The sequence below is a fragment of the Hermetia illucens genome, chromosome 1, assembly GCF_905115235.1.
Source record: "Hermetia illucens chromosome 1, iHerIll2.2.curated.20191125, whole genome shotgun sequence".
Taxonomy (NCBI): domain Eukaryota; kingdom Metazoa; phylum Arthropoda; class Insecta; order Diptera; family Stratiomyidae; genus Hermetia; species Hermetia illucens.
Genome location: NC_051849.1, coordinates 182,355,338 through 182,381,986, shown reverse-complemented (window position 1 = coordinate 182,381,986; position 26,649 = coordinate 182,355,338). Strand labels below are relative to the sequence as shown.

The window sequence follows — 26,649 nt, the reverse complement described above, 5'->3', positions numbered from 1 at the left end:
ACACTTAAATTTTCTCCTATTCATTGAGGCAAAATGATTATGAAACCTGTCAGTGGCTGATGCGAAGAAGAAGCGTTGGCGAGAGATATTGCCTGATCTAACCAAGACAAATGATATTAAATCGTTCTGGAGATCCATGAAAGGTTTTGACTACTACCTTAGGGAGAAACCATCATGCTGGGATAAAATAAAAAGCATAGAGTATCTGAAACTATTTTTTGAGTAATAAAAAACCCGTCTCATTCTCTCTCCGGCTTTTTAAGATATGCCACAGTTTCAGAGCCATTTCCTGATCATGGTATCGCTCATAGGTTTCGTCTTTATGTAGGCTTGGAGGATGCCCCTTGTTAATGTGAAGGTTAGATTTTTTACATTCGTTGCACGCATTGGTTGAAAAACCCGTGAAATTTTGGTTAATGACACGTGAGGGATTGAAGTGCTCACATGACCCCACTCCCCACATTCCTTAGCCTAGCTAGCATACAGGCAAGTAAGCACGTGTAGACGGAACACTTCCTCTCTTGGCCGTCTCTGGCTACTTAGGATGATTGCTGACCATCGCCCAGTCTCAATTTTTCATTACAAATTATAGATCAGGAAGTAATATTTGACCGTAAACAACTAATTCTTGATAGTGGAAACTAGGCAGAGGCAATCTATTTAAGTAATAGCCTCTGCCTCTGCCTCTTCCTGAATGTAGAAAGTATCGTTGATAGCAGCTTCCACATCTTGATCGAGGACGCACTGCGAGAAAGATAACACGTGCTACTATTGAATGTCACATACTAACCCAAATCAGAATATACATAGGTAAGTCTATTAGGCCACATCATAATGGCCATTGCCAGCAGGATAGTTCAACTGGATTTCATGGTTTTAAAGCTCACTGATATACTGATGGTTTTATTATGATCTCTAGAATAAAATATGTTATTTTCCTTCTTCCAATTACAATCGAATCTTAACTTTATTGAGAGTCGGTAGTAGTCCAAGGAGCACACAATTTAGGCGCGGACAATAGAAATATATCTTTGAGCTGCAGTGATGATTTTGGAACCCATATCAAGCCGATAGTGTTCGGATACATATCTTGGAGGTATTTCGGTTTGATGTCCTAACAACAGTTTTATTCTCCACTAAATTCTCCATATTTCGTCGTAATTTTCATTTGTAAGCACACAAAACTCATTTGCACCGCCTCTAATGACAAAAGTTCAATTCTGTAGAGTCGTCAAATTTATATGTTCTCGAAAGTGTCGAACGTATCTGACTTTTTGCTTTTCCGCGCGTCGTCCGTTGTGTCTGGCGGCCTTGTCTCATTCATTCTCATATTTTCGTTGGGCAAATTTTCGTTTGCAGATTTTTTTGTCGTTTGAATTCTTCTTGTTTGTAGTACCTACCTTCAATTCTCTCCATTCAACGACAGCGTAACCCAGTTCCTTATACCCAATAATGAAATGCTGTCGGTGTCGAATAAGTCTTCTCATCGGCTTCTGGGTTTCCCAACCGATCAGGAGTCATCGATGTTCCTTTGGAATACCCTTTTGGGTATGCTCGAATAGCCCAATGCTGGATGCAGGCATCTTAGAATTATTTTCCAAACTATTACCAGTGACTGCCAGATTTGCCTTAACACTTGGAGGGAGGATCTCTCCTGTGATATATAAATAAATCGGGGGCAGACGAAAGTACTTGCTCAGAGTTGTACAGATTTGGATCTGCATGTGGTGAAATTCCATGGTCTGCTGCTATACTTCAAAACGAGATGTACATAGATCTCTCATCGTAGAGATGTTTCGAAGAAATTTTAAAGACAAGAAGGACCATATTCTTTCAGACCGTATAACAGTAATTAGAACTCTGGCTTCGCAATTGTATAAGTTAAGAATATCCTGCAACTGCAAAACTTTCTAAAAATATAATACAGACAGAGACGCCTGTCAACAAAAAGCTGAAACAGCTGGGCAAATTTGTATATTTATTTAAATAAAAATACTCTAATTAAATATTGTCCCCAGAAGGAGGAGAAAGAAGAAAGCCTACGCAAAAGGAACCTTGAAAGAGGAAACACATGTCGAGGGAGGTTCTACGTAGTTATGAATGAGGGAAATTGGGAAAGTGGACTATCCTGGTCCACACGAGGGAATATCTTTTTAAAGAAAAGGGATCGGAGGAAACTGGGTTATGGCAGTTTAGTGCTAACTAATTTAGAGAACACCAGAGTGTCTTAGTTCAACTAAAGGTACACGCAATCTACAGGGGAAGTTACAGATGAAAAAAGCTTAACGTAATCAGCACGAAGCAAACCTCGGACCATGAGGAGAGATTTTGTGAGAAATAGAAATAGTAGTGGACACAGCTCGTGTCCTTGTAATACGTCAGAGGGTGCAGAGAAATAACGAGATAAACAGCTTTCGAAAGTAATGCGGCAGGAGCAGTTAGAGAGGTAGAAGGCGAGCCATGTAATGGCATGTCAAAAAGGCGAGTTTGGCCAAAATTAGTATGTGATTAAAAGAGCCTTACAAAAATCCGTGATGATAACGTACACTTCCTGGCAAGAGTTTAGATATTGTACTCTTGTGCTATAAGGAGACCAAAGTACACAGATAACCAACCATTGATATATCTCTCAATGATTTTAGAGAAAGTGGAGGGAAATAGGACGAGAATTTTCGGAGGGTGTATGATCGCCGCTGTGTATATAATGTTAATGAGAGCGTCTTTCTAAATTCTTGGCGACTGAGATGTTATATAAACATATGTAGATATTAATTAACTCTTAGTGAAGTTATCAAAAAAAACATATCAATGTTCGGACAGAAAACAGAGGGATTGAAAGTTTATCAGTGTATTTCTCTTGGTTTTCCTTCTGCTGGGTTAGGTCTAGCCTTGCCACAAAGAGGTCGATATGTTTGATGGGAACATATTCTCTTTTATTCCTGTAGAAAGCTTCACTTGCCTTCTATAACTGAAATCAATAGGTGTTTTTTTTCTGTATCTTACAATGAATATATTTATCTCCTCTTCAAAGATAAGAAGGGGTTCGAAAAATTGTTCCTCTCGCGAGGAGAACTATCGCTGTTTTTAATTCTGCAGTATAATAAGGGACACAATTCCGGAAATCTATTAGATCTCTCTAGTTGACTTCCGAACTGATCTCTTTTTGGCCTTTGGAACCTCAGAGAACATCAGATCACTTACTATTGTTCGAAGTACAAACTAAAATAGTCCAACTAGTTTCCCACCTCTGCTGAGCCCGCTCGTGGTTCGCTAAAGAAAAAATAGTATAGTACTATTTATATAGAAGAAAGAGAAGCACATAAAGGACGAGATTTACAGTTTGAACCATAACTTTAAGAACCTTAATTTTAGGTCCGCTTACAATTGACGGTGAGGATCACATATTGCAGGGAGGTGGCGGAGAATCTTATTAAAGATACGGAGCAAATCAATAATCGGTGGGTCCACTATTTCGAGGAGCTATTGAATATCACAACCCAATCTCTGCGCATTGCTTTCACTCGAAGAAATCAAGGATGTACTTAAAACACTGGGAAACAACAAAACACCAGGTTTGGATGAAATATCTGTATAATTACTAAAGACGGCCGGGCTACTATGAAACTTCGCTACTTACTATACTTGACATATGTTCTAAAAGTGAACTTGTCCGTTCCACTTATGTCCAACTTATTGGGTTATTTTATACCTTTTATGATGTGGTGAACTGCATTCATCGAAAATGCTTCTTTGTTTTTAGGACTTTATGAAAATTTGAAATTTTTCATGAAGTCATCACAAGCAGCGAACGTGATGTTGCCAAATATTAAATTTGCTTTGGTTTCTGTTGAAAAGTACTGAAAAGCACCTATTTTACTAAGAAATTACTAAAAATAAAATAAAAAATAAATGAGAAAAAGTACTAGGGTACTGATAAACTACAAATTGTACTAAATTTTCGTACTTTTGGTACTAAAAGGTCAACACTGCATACCATGAAGATTTTTGAACGCATTCTTGACAACCGTATTCGTGAAATCGTTCAAACCATGAACCATGAATTGAAGCGGGTTTGTCAAGAACTGTGGAACATGATGTTCGACCGATCCCCGCGAAGCACCTACAGCCACTGTTAGTGGCAGTGACCTACTCAGAAATGAGCAATTTAAATATCTGTAGTCAATGCTATCAACCTGGATGTAATGGCGTTGCACATCTGGTGTTCTTAGTGATCGACATATCGACAAACGCAAACAGCGCAATGTCGTCTGCCCTGTCGGCCTCTATGGTTCTGAGTGTCGATCGACCATTAAAGACAATGAACGGCGTCTTGCGGTAATGGAGACGAAGATGTTCATTGGGCTAGTGGCCCCACACGGTTTGATCCCCTCCGAAATGCATGGTTCCACATCTGCGATCGATATGTTGTTGGACCGATCGTAGAAAAATTGCAAGAGAGGCGTCTTCGATGGTATGGTCATGTAATTCCCGCTAACGAAAATTTACTCGCCAAGGGTGTTCTGAACATAGAAGTCGATGATAGGCGACCAAAACGTCGACCGAAATAACGGTGGCTTGATTCGCTGGACGGTGATTTGAAAGCCTCACGACTGCGTCTAGGTCAGGCCTTTAATAGAACAAGATGCCGCAACCGATCGCGACGAGCCGACCCAACTTTTGAATGGGACGAAGGGTAAAGAAAGAGAAGATAAACAGTTGACAAACTGTACTACAAAAATATTATTGGCGAATCCTAGGAAGAATTTCAATGAGGGAAGTCAATGAGTGAGAAGATATTTTCTGTGTAGCAGATGATAGAGAATTGGTGAAAATATTACGTTCATGTCCGTTGAATTTGCATTGAATTCAAACAGAGGTATCGATCGTTCGATATTGTGCAAAATGTGGTCTCATCAACTAATAAGATGTTTTGTCACAAACTCTGAGTTCAAGCGACGCAATGAGCTGGTCTACACACTAGGCGCTAAGGATACTCTGGTGAAGTTAGAGGAAGCAACGAAGACGAAGTTGTCTTAAACATTAACGAGGAGAAGTCCAAAATCATGATAGAAGCCAGAATAAAGTGCCAATCAGACAAAATGTCACACTAAACGATTACAGCTTCGAACAAGTCGACAGTCTTGTGTTTTTAAGCAAAACTCTAGCCAAGTTGTACAATGCCCGATTTCAGAAATTGAAGGACGTGCTCAATGGGCCGAGAAGAATGCAGACGAATATTTGGGCCTAGGCCTGGGACCGACCTCGTAATGTAGCGCCATTGAAGAAAACCCTGATTTAAAAATAAATTAGCAATGAACACGCTTTTGAATAATTGAATTAGGACCATTTAAAAAGACTACGAGTTACCACTTTAGGCTATAAATTAAGGAATGAGATTGATGATGAATAAATGAAAATGACATTCAAATTTAAAAAAACAAATCTTCAGAGCATAAGTGATGGAGGACTAGCTGGTCTAAGTTTCGTAACATTTCTTGCTGCTGCAGAGTTTAAAAAATGATACTGTGATGCTCCCCAAATAAATGTCTGTTGCGTCTTATTGCTGGTGGACCTTTATGTCTATTTTTTAAAAACATTTTAATTTATCACGGAAATCAATCATTTTAAGAATAAAACGAAATCTGTGCCTGGATTCAATAGGCTGCATTCTTCCTTCGGCAATTTATTCGAAAACTAGCATCTATATTAGAAGTGCAACTGTTCAAAATAGTCGCTTTTTGGATATTCTTTATTCTTTTCTTTTCTATACACCAAGTGGTCTCACAGGCAATATGCTTCTAATTAAGAAAGGGATTTAAGCATACTGTTAGTGTGTGTATTCAAATGAATGCCGGAAAGGGACTGGGAATAGGCTAAATTATACCATTTCGTTTGGTCCTTCCCAAAAATAAATTTGGTGGAATTTTCCTTCGCTTTAAATGGAAAACGATTGACTTTGACTTGGGAGTGAATTTACCTGAATATTGAATTTGCTATATTAAAATATCAAGCAGCAGCCGAAGCCCCTAACTTGTTCCAACACTAAACTGAATTATCGCCATGAATACAACACACAGCACCAACTTTATATTGTACAATACAAACAAACCTTCTAAAAAAAGGACATCCTTCGGAGACTTTTTCAAGGTTGACAGTCTGAAGAAAGAGGTTGCTTGAATTTCTAATTTTGCTTTGTATGAGGTTACTTATTTTGGATTGTAGACACATTAACTTTTTCCCCTTTAACGATTGATTTTATACGTCTTAATTGTTTCCTTTATCCACAGGCGACCGGTATGACGCCGTTGATGTATGCTACAAAGGACAACCGAACAACACTCATTGATCGTATGATAGACCTTGGAGCTGATGTTGGTGCTAGAAATAATGTAAGTCCTTAATGAGATTATATCACCAACGCCCTAAATAAAAAGCAATTAGGACCAACAAGTTGTGCATCTAAAAATAGTCATAGCTATTAACTCTGCCCACCAACTCAAATCTGAATTATGAAATGTGGAAATCTTGAAAATAGGAGAAAAACTTCCGAAAGGAACACGAAAAATTGATTGACCTAAACAGCGAAAGAATCGGTTTTCCGATGACCCACTAACCATACACCCAGTGAACAATGACACGTAACTTCTTATAGTTGCCGCCAAAACAACTTAAAGGAATAAGCAATGTTAAAGTACAAATTTTTTTTAAGAAGTTACCACACAATTACATCGGTAATAAAAATGTATAATAACTCGCACGTTTTTGCCAAGCAACCACATAAGGACAAATTTACCTTGAAGCAGTCTTGTGGCTGGATTTGAGCGTAGGGAAAAGCTGGGTCTAATGAGCACATAGATGTGTGTATAATTTGCGAATCTGAAAAATTATAAGACTTATTATTTTGCAAAGAAGATACATAAATGAAGAAATTAGAGCTTTTGTTCATGAAGAGTAACTACTACTCATGATGATGATGTTGATGATGATTTACTACTTCAAAAATGGAAAGGACACAATCATGGTATCCCCTATTCGGAGGACTCGCATTGTATCTTTCTTCGTGGGAGTACCGCTTTTGCTTGATTACTTTCAATGCAACACAACTGCAGTATCTAATTTTAGTGTTAACCCATCCACACATTGTTGATGAATAAAAAATTGTAGCTGATGGTTTCTGCATTTGGGTTGATCGGTAATAAAAGATCATCGAAAATGAAATTAAATGAAAAAATAACAACTTCTATTTAAAAAAGACGAAAAGAATGCACTCGTATATTTCTGTCGCCAAGAACAAAAATAATACACTGTCGAGAAGTCAGATAGGGAATTTTAATATGAACAGGTATGTCAGAATATCTCTCTTCATGTGTCCCAAACAACCTATTACAAGTTAAGGCACCGCTTGTTTTTGGTAACAATTGTCCCTGTAACAGGTGTATAAGAGCATAATACAAGATTATTCAAAACTGTGGAAAAGCAGAAAAATACGATGAATAATTCTAGCAAAAATATGGTTGGCATGGAAGCCTATGTAGTCCTATGCGCCACCGTTGTCGGTTCTTGGTAATGGAAGTGAACTCCACTCCTAGTTTTTCCAAAAAGCTTGTACTCCTCCTTCACATAGTTCTAGGGCGACCCACTCACCGGTCATCTTGGGATAATGTATTGTATGGCATAATTCATAATGCAGTTGTCGCTCTTTTTCAATGCATAATCTATCTACCTCCTACTGCCACTCCCGTTTTTGGATGATCACAATTATGGGCATCTAGCCCTTATGCAAATGCAGTTCTTCAGGGAAGAATACACCGAGAGCATGGGAGTAACTATCGTGGTTACTTTTATGTACTACTTCCATGTAGTAGCTCGTAGAGAACATTGGCGCAAAGTTTTTCTTTCCACCGTGATGCGAAATCGTGATTATTTGCTGAAGTTTCTGCTTCCCGCGGCAAATCAATGATGCAATTCTTTTTGTTATGGCGTACACTAGACACTTTTATTTCTCGTACTTTTTCACTGTAATATAGTTCCCCCATGTCGCTTTACAGTCACGGTCACTAATATAGCTCGCAGCTCCTTACACAGGAGGCAGAACAGTACTCTTTAGATTTCCATCATCTCATTTCACACAGGTCGTAGCTATGACATGAGACCCTACGAAGACGACTCTGAGTTTCACTAGCAATGCAATTTAGAAATGTTCATGTTGTTAGGCCAAAAATTGCTATCCCTTTTAATTACCTTTTGTGATAAACAGGGAATACTTTTGGTGTATTGTTGAATTCGCCAACTCGCAGTCTTTTCTCCAGCTAACCACCCTCGTATTGAGAAGTTGATTCCATAATTGTTAGCACGTCTTTAACTGCTTCCACGAGCACTAACAGTATTGAACATCAGTTAGGAGACCCTTGGCAAGTTGTAACTAAACATCTGTCAAATAATCAGAAAAACTGTCGAATTTTGATTATTCAAGTCAGCGCAGTGCAACTCCACGGCAGCACTCGTCTACACTGTCTTGCACCCAGCCTTGTTAGCTGGTTCGAGACGAAGTTTCTGGCATAATATGAACTGACATCCGAATGGGCTTAACAGCTCAGAATCTCGATGGACACTATTAAAATTGAAAATAAACACAATGTAAGGTTGAAGCGGAATCTCATTCACCTCTTTCTGAATTAATTTGTACAAATAACAGATTTCATAATGTACAATTACTCTAATCTTCGCCGCAGACTGCACATTATTGAATGCATTCGGGCGAATTAGTCTTGACAGAGGGGAGTGATTTGCCGCATCCGCAGGAGCACGCGCATGTTGCTGCGATATAAGCTCGACAGAGTTTAAGGCGAGCGTAGCGGCATGGGGAGCGGTTCTTGGTGGAAACAGCTGGACTGGCGGGTGAGATAGAAAGGAAACTTTCGGGGTTTGCACCGGAGACAGTTGTGAAGACGAGAAGTGAGGTTCGAGGAATTTTCACGGGAACATCTGGTGAAGGAGAAAGGTTTGGTTTGGCAGCGGAGACAGCGGTGAAGACGAGAAGTGAGGTTCGAGGAATTTTCGCGGAAGCATTTGATGAGGAGGAAAATTTTGGGGTTGGCAGCGGAGACAGCTGTTAACACGAGAAGTGCGATTAGAGAAATTTTCGCGGGAGCTTCTGGTGAACGAGGAAAGTTTTGGGATTGGCACCGGAGATAGCTGTGAAGACGAGAAGTGAGGTTTGAGGAATTTTCACGGGAACATCTGGTGATAGACAAAGTTTGGGATTGGCACCGGAGGCAGCTGTGAAGACAGGAGGTGACGTTCGAAAAATTTTCGCGGGAGCATCTGGTAAAGTGGATTTTTTCCGACGGATACAGAGTCAGGAGTGTAAAAGGATACGGCGCCAAAGGAGTTGTTATCCCAGCGGGCGTGCCATGTAAACCTGGAAGGACTCAATGTGATGGTTCACAACCAAATGCTGGTATCGTTCGCGATTTGACTTGTGCTATTGCGGGCAATTGTCCAAAGGCTTTAAACGTGATTAATACAAATCCTGTGAACTCGTGTGTATCAATTGCCGCAGAAGTTCTAAAATCCAAAGCAAATTACTCTCCTCGTCGCCTCTTCGGTGTTTCAATATTGGATCGGTATAGACACATTAATTTTGTAGTAATGACATGTGAGGGATAAGCGCCTTCACATTCCCGAGCCTGGCTAGCACAGAGGCGTGCAAGAACGTGTCGAACGAGGACTTTGATGGAGCTTCAGTCTTTATGGGCGGACCTTGACGACAATTTTGTCAACTTTTTAGGTTTCTGGGATAACTCTTCCCTCTAGGTTGTCCTCGGCCACTTAGGATGATCGTTTGATCATCCTATTTCCTTTAGATTCATTTCAAGGTTTAACAGTGCGTGCAAAGCATAATAATTTCTTAGATCAGAGGCCGTGATCGAGGCAGGGGAAAAGAAAGATGAACTGCGACAATAGAGTTGGCTGGGTTCCTAATCTAAATTCTGTTCATGATTTTAGCCACACTCGCTATGATTGACATTGCGACGGATGTTTTGACTAAGTTGCATTTAGGTATTGACATTCTCGAATGGACAAAATTCGTTAGCTTTTCCTCTGCGGGTGACAATAATCAGTTCAGATGTCTATTTGAGTATGCCATGAGTCAAAAGTCGTGTCGCGTCTTATTAAATGTGAAGATGAAAGCATTGCGTTGCGCCATAGTGAAAAAGGAAACCTGAGAGCTCTTATACCGCTTGGAAAGTCTACCCACCTTTGGTGAGTATCTGAATCAAACCAGAGTAGGGATCCCCTCCTAGCGCAATGCTGACCGCATTGTTCTCTAGCGTGCCTTTGTGGTCTCAAAATGTGTCTGATCACACTTGAAGTCCTATTAATTATAATAGTTTCAACCTTAAGTCTCTTATTAGTTGGTTTCACACTTTGCGCAAGTGGCGAACATTGTTACAGAATATGTATGGAGGTTTCATTGTATTCCACTCTTGTTGATGAGATTCAAACTCTACCAAATTTCTAGGAATTGATGCTTACCTTCTATATTCACAAACGATCATAGAGCTATATATATAAGCAGATGACATAAACGTAAAGTACTAGGAGTGAATACGTCAATTCTCACGTTTCTGTTCATGACAGTTTTCCCTGTACGTCAGGCAAATTGGTTATTCGGTACGAAAAAGATACCTTCTAGCTGGTTTTGGCACGAGAATCATTTCTGTTGCACTCCACGTCCTTGGAAATAGCAAACAGAAAATTCTAGGAACATTTGTAATAGTGCTGGGAAAATACTATCTGCTCAATGTGATTTTGGTAGTTTAAAAGTTTTTACTGTTCATCTAATTCAAGTTTCCTTCTTCTAGTTTTCCTGCTTTAGATACTATTCTGAACAGAAGGAGGATATTGCTCTGTCCTTAGCTAACACTTTGTGTAGCTAAGATGCTCCTTCGTTTGTTCAATTTCTCCATAGAATTTTCTGAAGCTATTTTCCCTTGCTTCCCTGACAGCGTCGCTGTAGGTCGTCAGTGCGCTTTTTTACGCGGATCTAGTTGCCAGACATTGTGCCAGAATATGTATGAAAGTTTCATTGCTCTCCAGCCTCCAGTTCACAATTTAGTTGCTCAATTGGGGAGTTTTCAAATATGTGTCCTTATCTTGGCCGGATTTCGATGTCATTAGGTTACCCCTTTTGACTATTCACTTAGAATCAAGATTAAACCTCCTGCCAGTTTCCAATCCTGAGCAACTTGGCACTGGCGACGTTCTATCGAGTATGTTAACGATATGATGCCTTTTGGGTAATTAATACTGTGGGAGAGAAAACGAGAAATTGAAAAAACACTGCCAGGGATGGATTCTTCCCTGATGAAAAACCAAAAATTGTCACAGATACACAACGTTTCCTCAAGCAATCAGGAGATCTAGAAAGCATAATTGTAGGAATGACGAAATTGTTAAACGCGGCTATCCGGTTTCGAAATGGGAAAGCACCAGAGCCAGATCAGATTGAAATGAAAGTATTGAACTGCGCAATTTTGGTAATTCCTCGTGAAATGCTGCGCATGTACAAGGGCCTCAGAGAGAGTCTTCTAAGATGCATTGAAAATTGGCTTTGTCAGAGCCATTTACACGAAAAGGAGGAAAACAGAAAAGAAAACAAGCCTTATAGACCAATATGCCTGCTACCTGTTGAGGGAAAATAGCTGGAAAACTTATTTTGAATCAAATCAATCCATTTCTGACGAGCGGGCCTCATGTTGACCAACATCAGTTTCGATTTTGTAGGGAGAAAGACACTGAAAAGCCTTTTTTGAAGTAAACCGCATTGCCTGCGACATGTTTATGTTTTGGTAATTGCCTTTGATGTCGAAGACGCCTTTGGCCACCTTTGGTGCCAGCGATGCTGAAGAGCTCGAGAGAAGGGTGGTGCCTCTGTATTATATGGGCTCGTCTACATACATATGGTTGCACCAACCCCTTGCTGGGGCATACCGTATCAACCACATTTATGCGCCATGGTTCGGCTCGTCTGCGGCTATTTACAAAATCGGAGAGTAGCAAATTGAGAGAGAAGAGAAAATTGTCACCAAGGGTTGGCCCCAGAGATCCATATTTGGACCAAATTTTTGGAACTTTGTGTTTGATGGACTGATGGCATTGGTTATTCGACATTGTTGAGGAAATTGCTACGACTACACATGCGGATCCTCATTGAAGTCAGAAGTCAATAACACATTGAAAATCTTGTTCATAGCACCAGGGAATATGTTAGTACCTGTTGCCAGGAAATGAAATTAACCCTCTCAACGAATAAAACGGAGATAATCCTGTTGAAGGGAACATCGGCCAAGAGACCTACATTAAAAATTTAAAGTAGTAGGATACGAGGTGTGTCAGACATGGGATTATATTATTAAGCGCGAGCAAAAACTATCATTGACATATGATGGAAGCGGCGGGCTAGTACATAAGCTAATACCAAACACGATGTAATAGCTTTTGTAAAAGTTTATTGCAGTCAGCTAAGGGAACATAGCTATCCCAAAAACCTAAAGAAATGGTGAAATTAACCATGAAGGTTTGGTCGCAAATACTGTAGCTCCACTGAAGTGTCCCATCGGGACGCGGTCACATGCCTCTGTGTCAGCCAGGCTTGAAAACGTGGGAGGAGGGGTTCTCTTGGACAATTTAGTATTTTTCGCGTCATATGATCTTCTATTCGGTGACTGAGCGTGAGGAAAATTTCTTCATTGTCATCAATCGGAAGGTAAGTCGCATTATCAGAAGTTCTCGCGGTAACGGCTATTTAGGACCCAATCTCTGCGCTGCGCTTCAGCCTGATGGTCTGTCTTTCATGCGAAAAGACCACCGCGTTGCATTTCTTAATGATAGTACTGCATTAGATAAGACCGGGGAGAGTGAAAATTTCCCCTCAACAAATTTTATGTCAGGCGCGTCAATGTGGGGACTAACAGAAGTAGTCCCCCCCGTAATACTTCCTAAATTCTTCGACGCCATTAGTCTTAAACAGCAGAATCTACAGATAGGCAAAATGCCATATGAACCACAAAACTCTTTCCAAACACAATATGTTAATGAAGGAGAAACAGCGACGCGAACGAACAAATGAAAAGCTCTTGAAATCTACTATCAAGGAGATACAGAATACTCTATTCTACAAGGCTGGATGAGAATGAGATTTATAAACAATTGTTCCCAGGGAACAGGGCTGCAACCCCAAGTTAAGTGCACGTAGTGTCTAGCCGGAAACAAAACAGAGAAACTATTGCTCTGTGTCCGAAACACCAAAACCCAGCTTAAGTCGGACGCGGACATGCGTCCTCTAAGCGTTTATTGTAATAAAACCAAATTAGTTTTCGGCCCCACTTTGGGCGCCATTTCTTTACATTTTTGGGAACACTCTACCTTCTTGGTCGGCTTCGATGAACTCGGATGATCTTTAATCATCGCCTACACTACAAGGTTTTATTTATTTAGTTATTTGTTTTAAATAAAGCAATGCATAAAGAAGTAAATTGCTAATCGCATATTGTCCTCCATCAAACCGCACTGGTCAAACAGGAAGAATAAGAATAGGAGAATACAACTTTGAGACCGTTGACAATATCCCCTATCTAGGGTCGAAAATCACAACCGATAACAGCTACGATGATGAAATCCGCGCACGGTTGTTGTCAGCCAACAGAGCCTATTTCAGCTTACAAAAACTGTTCCGTTCGAAACGTCTCACCATAAGGTCAAAGCTCTCACTGTACAAGACTATAATCTTGCCAGTCCTCATGTATTCCTCGGAGACTTGGGTTCTTAGCAAGAAAAATTGCGAACTCTTGGCTGCGTTCGTGAGAAGAATCCTCCGAAGAATTTTTGGCCCCCTAGATGAGGATCGACGATTCCGTAGCCTACACAATGACGAAATCTATGAGCGATAGCATGACCGTCCGGTTGTGGATAAAATCCGGCTCAATAGGTTACGGTGGGCGGATCACTTAATCCGTATGGATGAGAATGATCCCACTCGGAAAGTCTATAAGGGCAATATCTATGGTAGGAAAAGAAGACGAGGCAGCCCCTGCCTAAGATGGAGCGATGGCATAGGCCAGGACGCCAGACAGCTTTTAGGGGATGTCTGGAATTCCTTACTAAGGCAGACCTAGACCGGATACCGGTTGTTGCGCCCTTGATGATGATGATGATATTGTCCTTAGAAGGAGAAGGTAGTGGCTTAACTTACGCTTAAAACTAAGGGAAGAGACAGTGTACGGCGCTTTAGGACAGGCATAATGTCAGGATCGGAGAGGGAAAATAGATATCAAGCTCTGTGAAAATGTCAGCATTATATGTACAACGCGAAGCGGTGCGGAATATAATATCGGAGTTGGCAGAACAGTCGAGCAGGCAATTACACATATCAAGGAAGATGCGGCGTTGTTGTGGGGAAAGGAAATTGAAAGTGCTAAGCTGGAAAAAGTTCTTTTTGAAAAAAGAGGGACCGGGGAAATTTGCGTTAAACTTACTTTTCGCTCTGTTAATTGTTAAGGGGGTTATCCCGTGTGTCGGATCCACGGAATCGATTTTTTTTGGCATTAATTGTATCTAGATATAGTGTAGAATATATGGGCAAAGTGATTTTTTGATATTCGGAGTCGTTCGGAAATTATAGTGTTAAATACGTAACAAGTCACATGCCAGATTTATCGGTCCGAATGACGTTCGAATGACTTCAATTGAAGCCAAGGCTGTACATGTGTTTCTTGAAGAAACCTAAGGTTTATGGACTAGGTATAGCAGATTAATGATCAGTTGAGATTTTACGGCTAAAAATCACATCCTACTACTACTACTACATGTTGAAAATCGGTTGCCACCATAGCTCAAAATCTATCCAACGAAACTCTTTGAAATTTTCCGAACATATGATATTTCTACGGTCCGCAAACTAGGATAATTGCGATTCATTTAGTAGTTTTTTTTTTTTATTCATTAGAGAAACCTTAAAAAAACACCAAAATTCACAAAGAAAAGTTTAAAACGCGGCCAAAAATTTAGCTGTTCATATTTTTCAATAATCCTAGTTTGCGGACTGTAGTTAAGTCTGCACGTTAAAATGCCGTTTATTTTTTTTTCATTAAAATGGTCGCAGCGCCCTCTAGCGTGGCAGCATAAAGATACTTATTTTTGGAAATGGGTGTATAAATTGCTCTGTGTTTCAATAGTGAACTATGCTATCGGGCTAGAAAAATTACTGCGCATGCAAGATATTAATAAATCTATGGTGAAAAATTCGTATTTGTATCTTTATCCCGTTCTTCACAATACATTTCTAAAAAAAGCGAACAAAAACGGCTTTCACATGGGATGACCCCCTTAAGGTTTTGTGTAAATATGAAATCTCATTGAAATCGATGAACTCTGTGCCCGCTTGTCTCCCTGTCTGTCAGTTACAAACTTTTCTTATAAATAATTATCCCTGCGAGAGAATATTCTTTACTTGAGATGAGAAGATGGTTTTTTCACTTCAGATTAATGTTATTCATTTTCTGTTTTGAAAACATCCTTTTTCCATATTAAACTAAAAGATGACTTAATGGTTAAAGCACTAGACTCTCGCTAAAGAAGGGGAGGGGCATTGTGTCGAGGTTAGAGGAAGGACATCAGTCAAATCAGGGAAATAATACCTGGTAAGCAACACACTGACCATATTTGCTTCTAGTCTATGGTTATGGTGTGAAAGCGAGGTGCTCTAAGACCTTTCAAGGCTTGGGCGTAATTAGACATTTTCGGGATCCCGCTTCCTTAGACGCGAGCGATCACTTTTCGAACAAGTTCAGGTTGAAGAAATGAGACATGAAACAGAGAAAGCATGTTTCGTGCCATGTTTCCCCTATGTCAGCGTGGAGAGTTAAATTTATTCCAAATAGTCATCCAACTTTCCTATTTGCAAAGAAAAACTTAATTGGAAGAAAATATAGTACTATTAAAATAGAAATGCAAAATAGTATTTATTTTAATTTACTACTACTTAATGGCATTAAGTGTGATACAATAGTTATTTTTTGTAACTTAATTTTATGAAAGTAGGAGTATTTCATCAGATTAAAATACGAACAGATAATTGAATTTTCGAAGAAATTTGGTTTCAGAAGTGGTAAAAGATCTTGTTAATTTCTCGAAATCACAAATAGTTCGCTTGTCATTTTCAAACCAGAAGCTTTCCAGCCTTCAAGATTTTCAGTTTATAATCCATCACTTCGTCTTAAGAAACAACTTCATCCACCCTCCACAATGTTCCTCTACATCTTCATCGCGTCCTTGTGGTTTATTGCCTTCTCAGTCAGCACACTCCTGAGAAATGACTATAACACCTTGACCCCAATTTCAATTGCGGGAAATCCTTATCGAAAGTGCTAATCTTGAACGCGGTCTTGATTTTGACCGGTAGTGTCCGAGGACATTTTTAGTCGCCAGCTCGTTTAGTGTAGCGCCAATTGTTAGTGAAGACGGTGATTTAGGGGTGTCAAGAATGAATGAATTCGAAATTTGGACGAAATAGCACTATGAGTAGAAAAACCTCCTTTTTTTGGTTGAATATCGACTCAATTGGGCTAGGACTTGGACTAGGACATAAGTCCTTGCCTGGCCCTCGTTTATACATTATGGGAGCTGGTGTATGACTTTAAGCGGCAGCATGGTAGGCAGACCTTCGTGAATAGTGCCACTTGTTAATTTTATTGGATTTTGCAATAGATTTTTTCATTTGGACTACTTTGTAATTAACGGGTAGAAATACAAGGACAAGAGCGCAATAGACCTCACGCCTGAGAGAGAATGGACGTATTAAACCATTTGTGCAAGGTAACTTTTATAGTGTGTAATTTTTGATAGTGGGAGAATGCCATGCGTGCGTTAGGAGATTTACTGAAATGACCCGTTCTTCCGCATGTGATTTCATGGTTTTCTATAATGTTCTATAATTCCCTATGAAAGAAGCTTTTCCATTAGATTTCCGGAGTAAAAATAAATCAATAGAGGCTACGGATTACAAGGGATTAGATCTGATGACATTGAATTTTTTATTAACTCTTTTTTCTAAGCTGACCTTTTCAACTGTTTTCTCATTCTATTATGTTTTATCCTTGATAAAAAAATGTTATTTTCAATCATCCGAACCTTCTCGCATGGAACGTGTTTTTGATTATGGTACGATTCTGGATAATAAATTTACGGTTTCCAACGTTAGGAGTTAGTAACAACTTTAGTTTGGCGGAGGGTGAACTTTATGGCAGTGTATGGAACTGCAGACTTCTTATCATTCATTCACATCTGTGCACGGATAATTACTTTTCCTGGGCTAATTTAAGTGCCCTTGTCTTAGATAATTAGAAGTGAACATTGTTATTTGGAAATCGCTCATAAACACTATTACTCGACACCTGCAAACCGAAAACTAACTAGTACGGATAAATAGCATTACATTCCACGTTTTCATGACTTAATACTGCTCCTTTAAAGCATTTGAAGCTTCCTTATGGCACTTTATTTAATGGATAGGAAGGCAGGTAGTGAGTAGAGGATAGTGAACATTCCTTATGTTAATATTGTCCAACAACACACACATCTGGAGAATCGATAAATATAATTTTTAGACACTATATAATTTGTTCTCCGCCGAATTTGGCTTTTGTGGCAAAATGCCAAACCCAACGGAGGTCTATATGATATACTTGTTCCCTTAATAGGAATCTGCTATCGTAAAGCAAGCAAGTAAAGATAGTCCAGCATAGCATCCTTAACCACATAGATAAAAACCCATCCAATTTTTTAGTTTTTAAATCAAAGTATCAAACAACAGCGAAAGATATGGTTGTATATGAATCTCGGTGCTGGAAGAATGACTGGTTTGACGATGAATGTCAGGAAGCGCTTGACAAGAAAAACGAGGCATACAGACAACATATTAATCGAAATGCAAGGATGAAAAGAGAAAGTTACGAAAATCTCCGACAAGCAGCGAATGAAATATTCAGGCAAAAGAACTTAAAACATTTTGACAATCATTAAAGAAAATTGATGGAAACTTTGCCAGCAACATCACGAGAACAATCTATAAAGTTGCGAAGAACCTGAGGAGGGGATGTCTATCCACAATCACCGTTTCTAAAAATAAAACTGGGGCAATCATTGAGGACGAAAATGAAACACGTAAGAGATGGGCTAAGAAATACTCAACTCGCACACAACTCAATCACGGGAACTTACAGAAATTATGGTGAAGCATAATAGGATCATTGAACCACCAATATTGGAACGAATAGAGTTAACAATCAAATGTCAAAAAGCTGCACAAGGCGCCGGATATACAATGCTGGGCAAAAAAATCCGATTAGTAAGAAAATCTTTTGAAGGAAGAAAAACGTTGTATTATAATATTTTTCTTGTTTACTTAACTAAACATCATCATCATCATCAACGGCGCAACAACCGGTATCCGGTCTAGGCCTGCCTTAATAAGGAACTCCAGACATCCCGGTTTTGCGCCGAGGTCCACCAATTCGATATCCCTAAAAGCTGTCTGACCTCCTGACCTATGCCATCGTTCCATCTCAGGCAGGGTCTGCCTCACTTTCTTTTTCTACCATAGATATTGCCCTTATAGATTTTCCGAGATGGATCAACGCCCACCGTAACGTATTGAGCCGGATTTTATCCACAACCTGACGGTCATGGTATCGCTCATAGATTTCGTCGTTATGTAGGCTAAGGAATCATCCATCCTCATGTAGGAGGCCAAAAATTCTTCGGAAGATTCTTCTCTCGAACGCGGCTAAGAGTTGACAATTTTTCTTCCTAAGAACCCAAGTTTCCGAGGAATACATGAGGATTGGCAAGATCATAGTCTTGTACAGTAAGAGCTTTGACCCTATGGTGAGACGTTTCGAGCGGAACAGTTTTGTAAGCTGAAATAGGCTCTGTTGGCTGACAACAACCGTGCGCGGATTCCATTAGTTGTGATTTTCAACCCTAGATAGGAGAAATTGTCAACGGTCCCAAAGTTGTATTCTCCTATCCTTATTCTTCCTGTTTGACCAGTGCGGTTTGATGTTGTTGGTTGGTTTGTCTTCGGTGCTGACGTTGCCACCATATATTTTGTCTTGTCTTCATTGATGTGCAGCCCAAGATCTCGCGCCAAAAGCCGCCTGCTCGATCTGGATGAAGGCAGTTTGTACATCTCGGGTGGTTCTTCTCATGATGTCGATATCGTCAGTATAGGCCAGTCGTTGGGTGGACTTAAAGAGGATCGTATCTCTTGCATTTACCTCAGCATCACGGATCACTTTCTCGAGGGCCAGGTTAAAGAGGACGCATGATAGAGCATTCCCTTGTCGTAGATCGTTGTTGATGTCGAATGGTCTTGAGAGTGATCCTGCTGCTTTTATCTGGCCTCGTACATTGGTCAGGGTCAGCCTAGTCAGTCTTATTAATTTTGTCGGGATACCGAATTCTCCCATGGCCGTGTACAGTTTTACCCTGGCTATGCTATCATAGGCGGCTTTAAAGTCGATGAACAGATGGTGTTGTTGTCCATATTCCAACAGTTTTTCCATCGCTTGCCGCAGAGAGAAAATCTGATCTGTTGCTGATTTGCCTGGAGTGAAGCCTCTTTCCGTAGCCTACACAATGACGAAATCTATGAGCGATACCATGACCGTCCGGTTGTGGATAAAATCCGGCTCAATAGGTTAGGGTGGGCGGGTCACTTAATCCGTATGGATGAAGACGATCCCACCCGGAAAGTCTATAAGGGCAATATCTATGGTAGGAAAAGAAGACGAGGCAGACCCTGCCTAAGATGGAGCGATGGCGTGGGCCAGGACGCCAGACAGCTTTTAGGGATATCGAATTGGTGGACCTCGGCGCAAAACCGGGATGTCTGGAGTTCCTTATTAAGGCAGGCCTAGACCGGATACCGGTTGTTGCGCCGTTGATGATGATGATGATGAAACCTCTTTGGTATGGGCCAATGATGTTCTGCGCGTACGGGGCTACCCGGCCTAGCAAGATAGAGGAGAATATCTTATAGATGGTACTCAGCAACGTGATACCTTTATAATTGCTGCACTGTGTGATATCTCGCTTTTTATGTATGAGACAGATAATGTCTCGTTACCAATCGTCAGGCATTGATTCGGTGTCCCATACCTTGTTGATGAACCACTTGGTGTAACTGGTCGCCTCCATATTTAACCAATTCGGCTGTAATTCCATCGGCCCCAGGCGACTTATGTCTTTTTAGCCGATGAATTGCGCGGACTGTTTCTCCTAAACTTGGTGGTGGCAGTATTTGTACGCCAACAGCGGCGGGACCTCCAACTCGCCGATGTTCTGGTTGTTTAGTAGCTCATCAAGATACTCAACCCATCGCTCCAATATGCCCATTCTGTCGGAAATCAGATTTCCCTCTTTGTCTCGGCAGGATGAGCATCGACATGTATAAGGCTTCATCCTGCTGACTTGTTGGTAAAACTTCCGCGCCTGGTACGGTTGCTCCCTGTACTTTTCTAGTTCACAGACTTGTTGGTTCTCCCAGGCTTCCTTTTTCCGTCTGTGAAGTCGCTTCTCCGCTCAGCGGAGTTCGTGATAAGTCTCTGCGCGTGCCCGCGTTCTTTGAGAATGCAACATTACTCGGTATGCGGCATTCTTCCGTTCCGTTGCTAGCTTACATTCATCGTCAAACCAGCCGTTCCGACTCCTTTTGCGGCTGGGGCCAAGTATGTTTGTGGCCGTATCCATGATAACGTTCTTCAGGTTATTGTGAAGATCATTTGTTGATGCTTCATCTCCAGGTCCTCTGTTGGCTGCGGTTATTGCGTTATCATTATCATGAGCTTAACGGATACGTGGTTGATCCATTCGGGAGTCAAATGAAAAGGAGCATTAAACAGATACTATCTTCTTAATTGGGCTAATATCGGATCAGTGCTGGACTACAGCATATACTTACAAGGGTAAGGTCAGTGCCCTAAGCGAAGTAGACGTTTACGGTTTTCGTGGATCAGAAAATCTGACCTGTTGCTGATTTTCCTGGAGTGAAGCCTCTTTGGTATGGGCCAATGATGTTCTGGGCGTATGGGGCTATCCGGCCTAGCAAGATAGTGGAGAATATCTTATAGATGGTACTCAGAAACGTGATACCTCTATAATTGTTGCACTGTGTGATATCTCCCTTTCTATGTATGAGACAGATAATGTCTCGTTGCCAATCGTCAGGCATTGATTCGCTGTCCCATACCTTGAGCACAAGTTGATGAACGGCTTGGTGTAACTGGTCGCCTCCATATTTAACCAATTCGGCTGTAATTCCATCGGCTCCTGGCGACTTATGATTTTTTAGCCGATGAATTGCACGGACTGTTTCTCCTAAACTTGGTGGTGGCAGTATTTGTCCGTCGTCTTCAGTTGGCGGGACCTCCAACTCGCCGATGTTCTGGTTGTTCAGTAGCTCATCAAAGTACTCAACCCATCGCTCTAATATGCCCATTCTGTCGGAAATCAGATTTCCCTCTTTGTCTCGGCAGGATGAGCATCGACATGTATAAGGCTTCATCCTGCTGACTTGTTGGTAAAACTTCCGCGCCTGGTACGGTTGCTCCCTGTACTTTTCTAGTTCACAGACTTGTTGGTTCTCCCAGGCTTCCTTTTTCCGTCTGTGAAGCCGCTTCTCCGCTCGACGGAGTTTGTGATAAGTCTCTGCGCGTGCCCACGTTCGTAACTAAACATTAACTTCATAAATGTTTAATTGGAATTTTATTGCACCTCCTTTTGCTTCAATTACGGCTCTAATCCTATAACCCGCTGGCGTTGATAAAATGAGATTCCACAGAATGTGCAGGTCAATTTCGTCTTTCCACGTCTTTAAGAAAGTTGTGCTGCTCCAAAGCAAAAAAGTCAAATAATTAGGAAACCTTCAACATTTCTTATAAAACAGCTAGAGAAAGGAAAAAAAATTATTAGTTACAATGGGGGACCTGTGACAGGGTGCGGAATCGTCCTGAAAGATGAGTTCACTTGAATATTGATATTGCTCTTAAATGCAAGGTATCAGATGCTCCTCCAAAATTCGTTTATAGGCTGGACCATTTTCACTTTCATCAATTAATGAAAGTCCTTCCACACCATAAAACGAAAAGCACCCGCAGATCATCCCGCTCACCGGCTGGCGTACTGTATCTGGATACACTCCCCACTGAATCGCTAACTTGATCTTCTCCCTATGTGGTGGATCTCATCCGATCCAAAAATATTAAATTCAAATTCATCGGAGAATATTACAGTTTGCCACTGTTCTAGTGTCCAATTTTCGTGATCCTTTGCCCATAAATAGGGTTCCTTCTGCATTCTTTCATTTAAAAAATGCTTTTTTGCGGGATGTCGGCTATAAAATCCGCCCTCTCTGAGCCTCCGACGAACCGTTGATGGATCAATTTCCGTCCCAATGGCATCTTTGAGCTCTTTCTAATGTCCGATGAACTTTTGAACCAATCCCGCAGGCAGAATCTGCGCATCAGTCTGTCTTTGGCTGATGTAGGCTTTCTCGTCCTTCCAGTTTTCGGCCAGTAGGCCCAGTGGCACGAAATATTTTCAAAAAGTCAGCTACAGAGGACTGATTGAAGCCCACATTTTTCATGGAATATGGCAATTATTTCTCCTTTGTCGATATCACTTATTTTACGTGTTTTGGCCTTTTTTCCATTAATGCACTTCAAAAACTTACCATTGTGAGAAACTACAATTTAACGGTGCTAATACTTTCTTCGCATCTGTATTTATACAACAAAAACAGCTTGTCAATTCAAATTAAAATAACGGACTTAGTAGGACGCACTTAACTGACCGGATTGTTTTGCCCAGTACTGTAGATGACAAACCCGTTGACTCATCAAATTAGACGGTCCATGGACCATGGAAGCTACTCAAAATTCGGTACTCTCCGAACCACGAATAGATTCCGCAAGAGTAGCCCTGTCCATAAAAAAGGCTGCAAGTTGACTTGTGAAAATCACAGAGTCCTCTCACTAGTTTGCACGTCCTATAATACACAAGAGAAAAGAACTAGTATTAGGTGAATACTAGGGAGGTTTTCGGACCACAAAGTTTACAATTAGCTAACTATTCACGGTGAAACAGGTATTAGAAAAATTCTGGGGATTGAACATTGATCTCCGTTAAATACTCATTGACATCAAGTGGGCATCTTATTTTTCTCTAGTCTTTGTCCGGTTCACAAGCAGGGTCGGCTCGTCGTGATCGGTTTCGCCATTTGGCCCTATTAAATGCCTGATCTGGATGCAATCGCGAGGCTTTTAAATCCCCTTCCAGCGTACAAAACCACCGCTGTTTTGGCCGGCCCTTTGGTCGTTTACCATTGACTTCGATGTTCAGACCAATCTTGACAAGTAAATTCTCATTAGCGCGAATTATGTGATCATACCATCGAAGGTGTCTATCGCGCAGTTTTTTCGCGATCGGTGCAACCCGATATCGATCGCGGATATTTTCAACATCTTCGTTTCCATTACCACAAGACGCCGTTCAATGTGTTTTATAGTCGACCAACACTCAGAACCATACGGAGCGACAGGACGCACGACATTGCGGTAAATTTTAGATTTGAGACGTTTGTTGATACATCGATTACAAAGAACACCAGTTGTGGAACACCACTTCGTTCATGTTCCGTTAATGCTGGAAGCAATTTCATAACGCAGTTCTCCATTGGCTGGTAGCATTGACTCGAGGTATTTAAATTGCTCAGTTCTGGGCAGTTTTATTCGATTCCATCAGAATGGATTTGCAATGTCATTGTATCTTACTATCATTGGCCGGATAGCTGAGTGGTTAGAGCACAAGGCTGTCGTACGGAAGGTCGCGGTTCAAATCTCGCTGGCGACAGTGGGATTTGTAACGTGATTTGACGTCGGATACCAGTCGAGTCAGCTGTGAATGAGTACCTGAGTCAAATCAGGGTAATAATCTCGGACGAGCGTAATGCTGACCACATTGCCTCCTACAGTGTTCTGTAGTGTACCGTTACGGTCTTGAATGAAGTGCTCTAACACACTTCAAGGCCCTGATCCAATATGGATTGTTGTGCCAACCATTATTATTATTATTATTATTATCATTGGCACAGCACAGGACCGTAGAGAGAAAAACCGGCCTGGGTTGAAAATTGTGCGGAAATGGGGCCCGTGGTGAAAATTATACGAATTTGGGGAGAAAATAATGCGACACCACCTTTATCCCTTTTTCCATTCAAACTTCATTTCCGAGTCCCCGATAAAACTCCGAAACCGGGAAAAACCCCCGTTTCCACACCCCTCTCGTCGAGCCTGGGATAGCAGGATCTCTCCTAGTAAGTTTCTTGATCAAGCTGAAAGATAACTAATTCATTGCCATAGTGACTTTCAACTACAAATATAATTTTCAGTTTGCCGTACAAGTAGAATTCCATAAACCATTTTAGTGGACTCTTTATTCATCAAAGTAAAAATATTCTTCCTATAATTCTTAACCAATTTTGGAAAGTGGCGGAATACCAATTGTCTGAAGGTAACTTCGCAAGAACCCAAAATATTCTATCTTGGCTGTTTTTTTATACCATACGGATCCATTTTGTCTTTACCTAGCTCATGTCAGTTGATGTACAATATCTGTGATTACTGCGTTGTTGCGTTTCGATTATCATGAGGTTTTCGGACAATTGAAAGAGAGAGAAATTTAACTTTGCTATCCAATATAAGAAGTTCCCAATATCTAAGCTGTCAGGCTGCAAAGCCCGGTCCATGTCACAATCATATTTTTTGTAGGTAATATATCCACGTTCTGATCTTTCGTAACTTATTTAAAAATTTAACATAGTTCAGTTAATATTCTGTCTCCTTTCATAGGCAATGTGTCTAGCACTAAATGTATATGCATATATTATATATATAAGAATATTATTTCCCAGCGTAATACTGACATTCAAAATTGTAACTTTTTTAGTAATAATGAGATTTTCGTCAAATTTGGTAGGATCATGCTATATATTAAAGGCTATATTACTACATTTCACGATTTTAGCATAAACTTAAGGGGGGTGGGTCAATTACTACAAATTATTATTAAGTCTGGGCACGGTACAATGGCAGCTTTGTGATGTTTTTTTAGATTTTAGGTAGATTCTGAGAATGGCCCCATGAAAGAAATGACCACTTATCGTTACTTTTCATTTAATACCCCACTTGACTATATTAGGTGAAAAAAAATTTAACACCCTATTTTTGCATGTATGGACCCTTAAATTCTACATAGAACAATCCAACTGATTGCATACGTGGGTCTTTACAGTTCCCACCTTCCCACTAAAGCGCATGTAACAGCAGACAGACAGATAATAAGCTGATTTTAATAGGGGTTTGTTTTACACAAAAGCTTAAGGGAGTCATCCCGTGTGTCGCATCCGCGGAATCGAATTTTTTTTTTTGGCATCAATTATATCTAGATATAGGGTAGAATATATGGGCAAAGTGATTTTCTGATATTCGAAGTCATTCGGAAATTAGAGTGTTAAACACGTAATAAGTCACATGTCAGATTTATTCCCATCGCCGTAATGAAGCGCGTATTTATCGGTCTGAATGACTTCCGAATGACTTCACTAAAAGAAGAAGAATTGAGGCCAAGGCTATACATGTGTTTCTTCAAGAAACCTAAGGTTTATGGACTATGTATAGCAGATTAACAATTAGTTAAGATTTTATGGCTAAAAATCGCATTCTACTTTTTAAATGCGTTTTTCTCGAAACGGCATATTGGAAATCGGCTGCCACCATAGCCCAAAATCTATCCAACGAAATCCTTTAACATTTTCACGACATTCAGAACATATTTCTACGGTCCGCAAACTAAGATAATTGCGATTCATTCAGTAGATTTTTTTTTATTCATTAAAAACGCCATAAAAAAGCACCAAATTCGCAAAGGAAAAAGTTTAACACGGCATCAAAAATTTACCTTTTATATTTTTTAATAATCCTAGTTTGTGGACTGTAGTGAAGTCTTGACGTTAAAATACCGTTTACTTTTTTTTTCTTTAAGATGATCGTAGCGCCCTCTAGCGTGGCAGCAGAAAAACACTTTCTTTTTTAGATGGATGTATAAATTGCTCTGTATTTCAATAATGAATTATGCTGTCAAGTTGGCAAAATTATTACGGATCAATAAATAATAATAAATCCAGTTCTTCACAAAAAATTTCTAAATAAGGGGAAAAAACGGCCTTCACACGGGATGACCCCCTTAAAAAGCCGTCTTTACACAATGCAGGCAGTACGGCTAGAAATTCTTCTTTTTCTTCTTAATCTAGGTTTCGATATTTCTGTCCTTCTATATGTTCTAAGAAAAACGAAACGAAATAGCAATTCATACTTATAAAATATTACATATACAATCGCTATCGCAGGAATGTGTAAGATATCCTTGAATATCGCAGGTATATAAATAGAGCAACTCCGACTATATCAGAATGGTTCTACGGAAGCCATCCTTGTTGTCTCCAGCTCATCATACCCGCAATACAACATG

At 40.3% G+C, this 26,649-nt stretch overlaps 1 protein-coding gene across 2 annotated transcripts in view; it reads left to right on the top strand.

Annotated features, from left to right (window-relative positions):
* LOC119646634 (serine/threonine-protein phosphatase 6 regulatory ankyrin repeat subunit A) overlaps positions 1–26,649 on the top strand; it is a 138,835-nt gene that overhangs the window by 17,458 nt on the left and 94,728 nt on the right. For both annotated transcript variants that reach the window (XM_038047146.1, XM_038047147.1), the window contains exon 2: positions 6,288–6,389. In XM_038047146.1, coding sequence (XP_037903074.1) covers positions 6,288–6,389 — 102 coding nt within the window. The remainder of the gene's footprint in view (positions 1–6,287; positions 6,390–26,649) is intronic.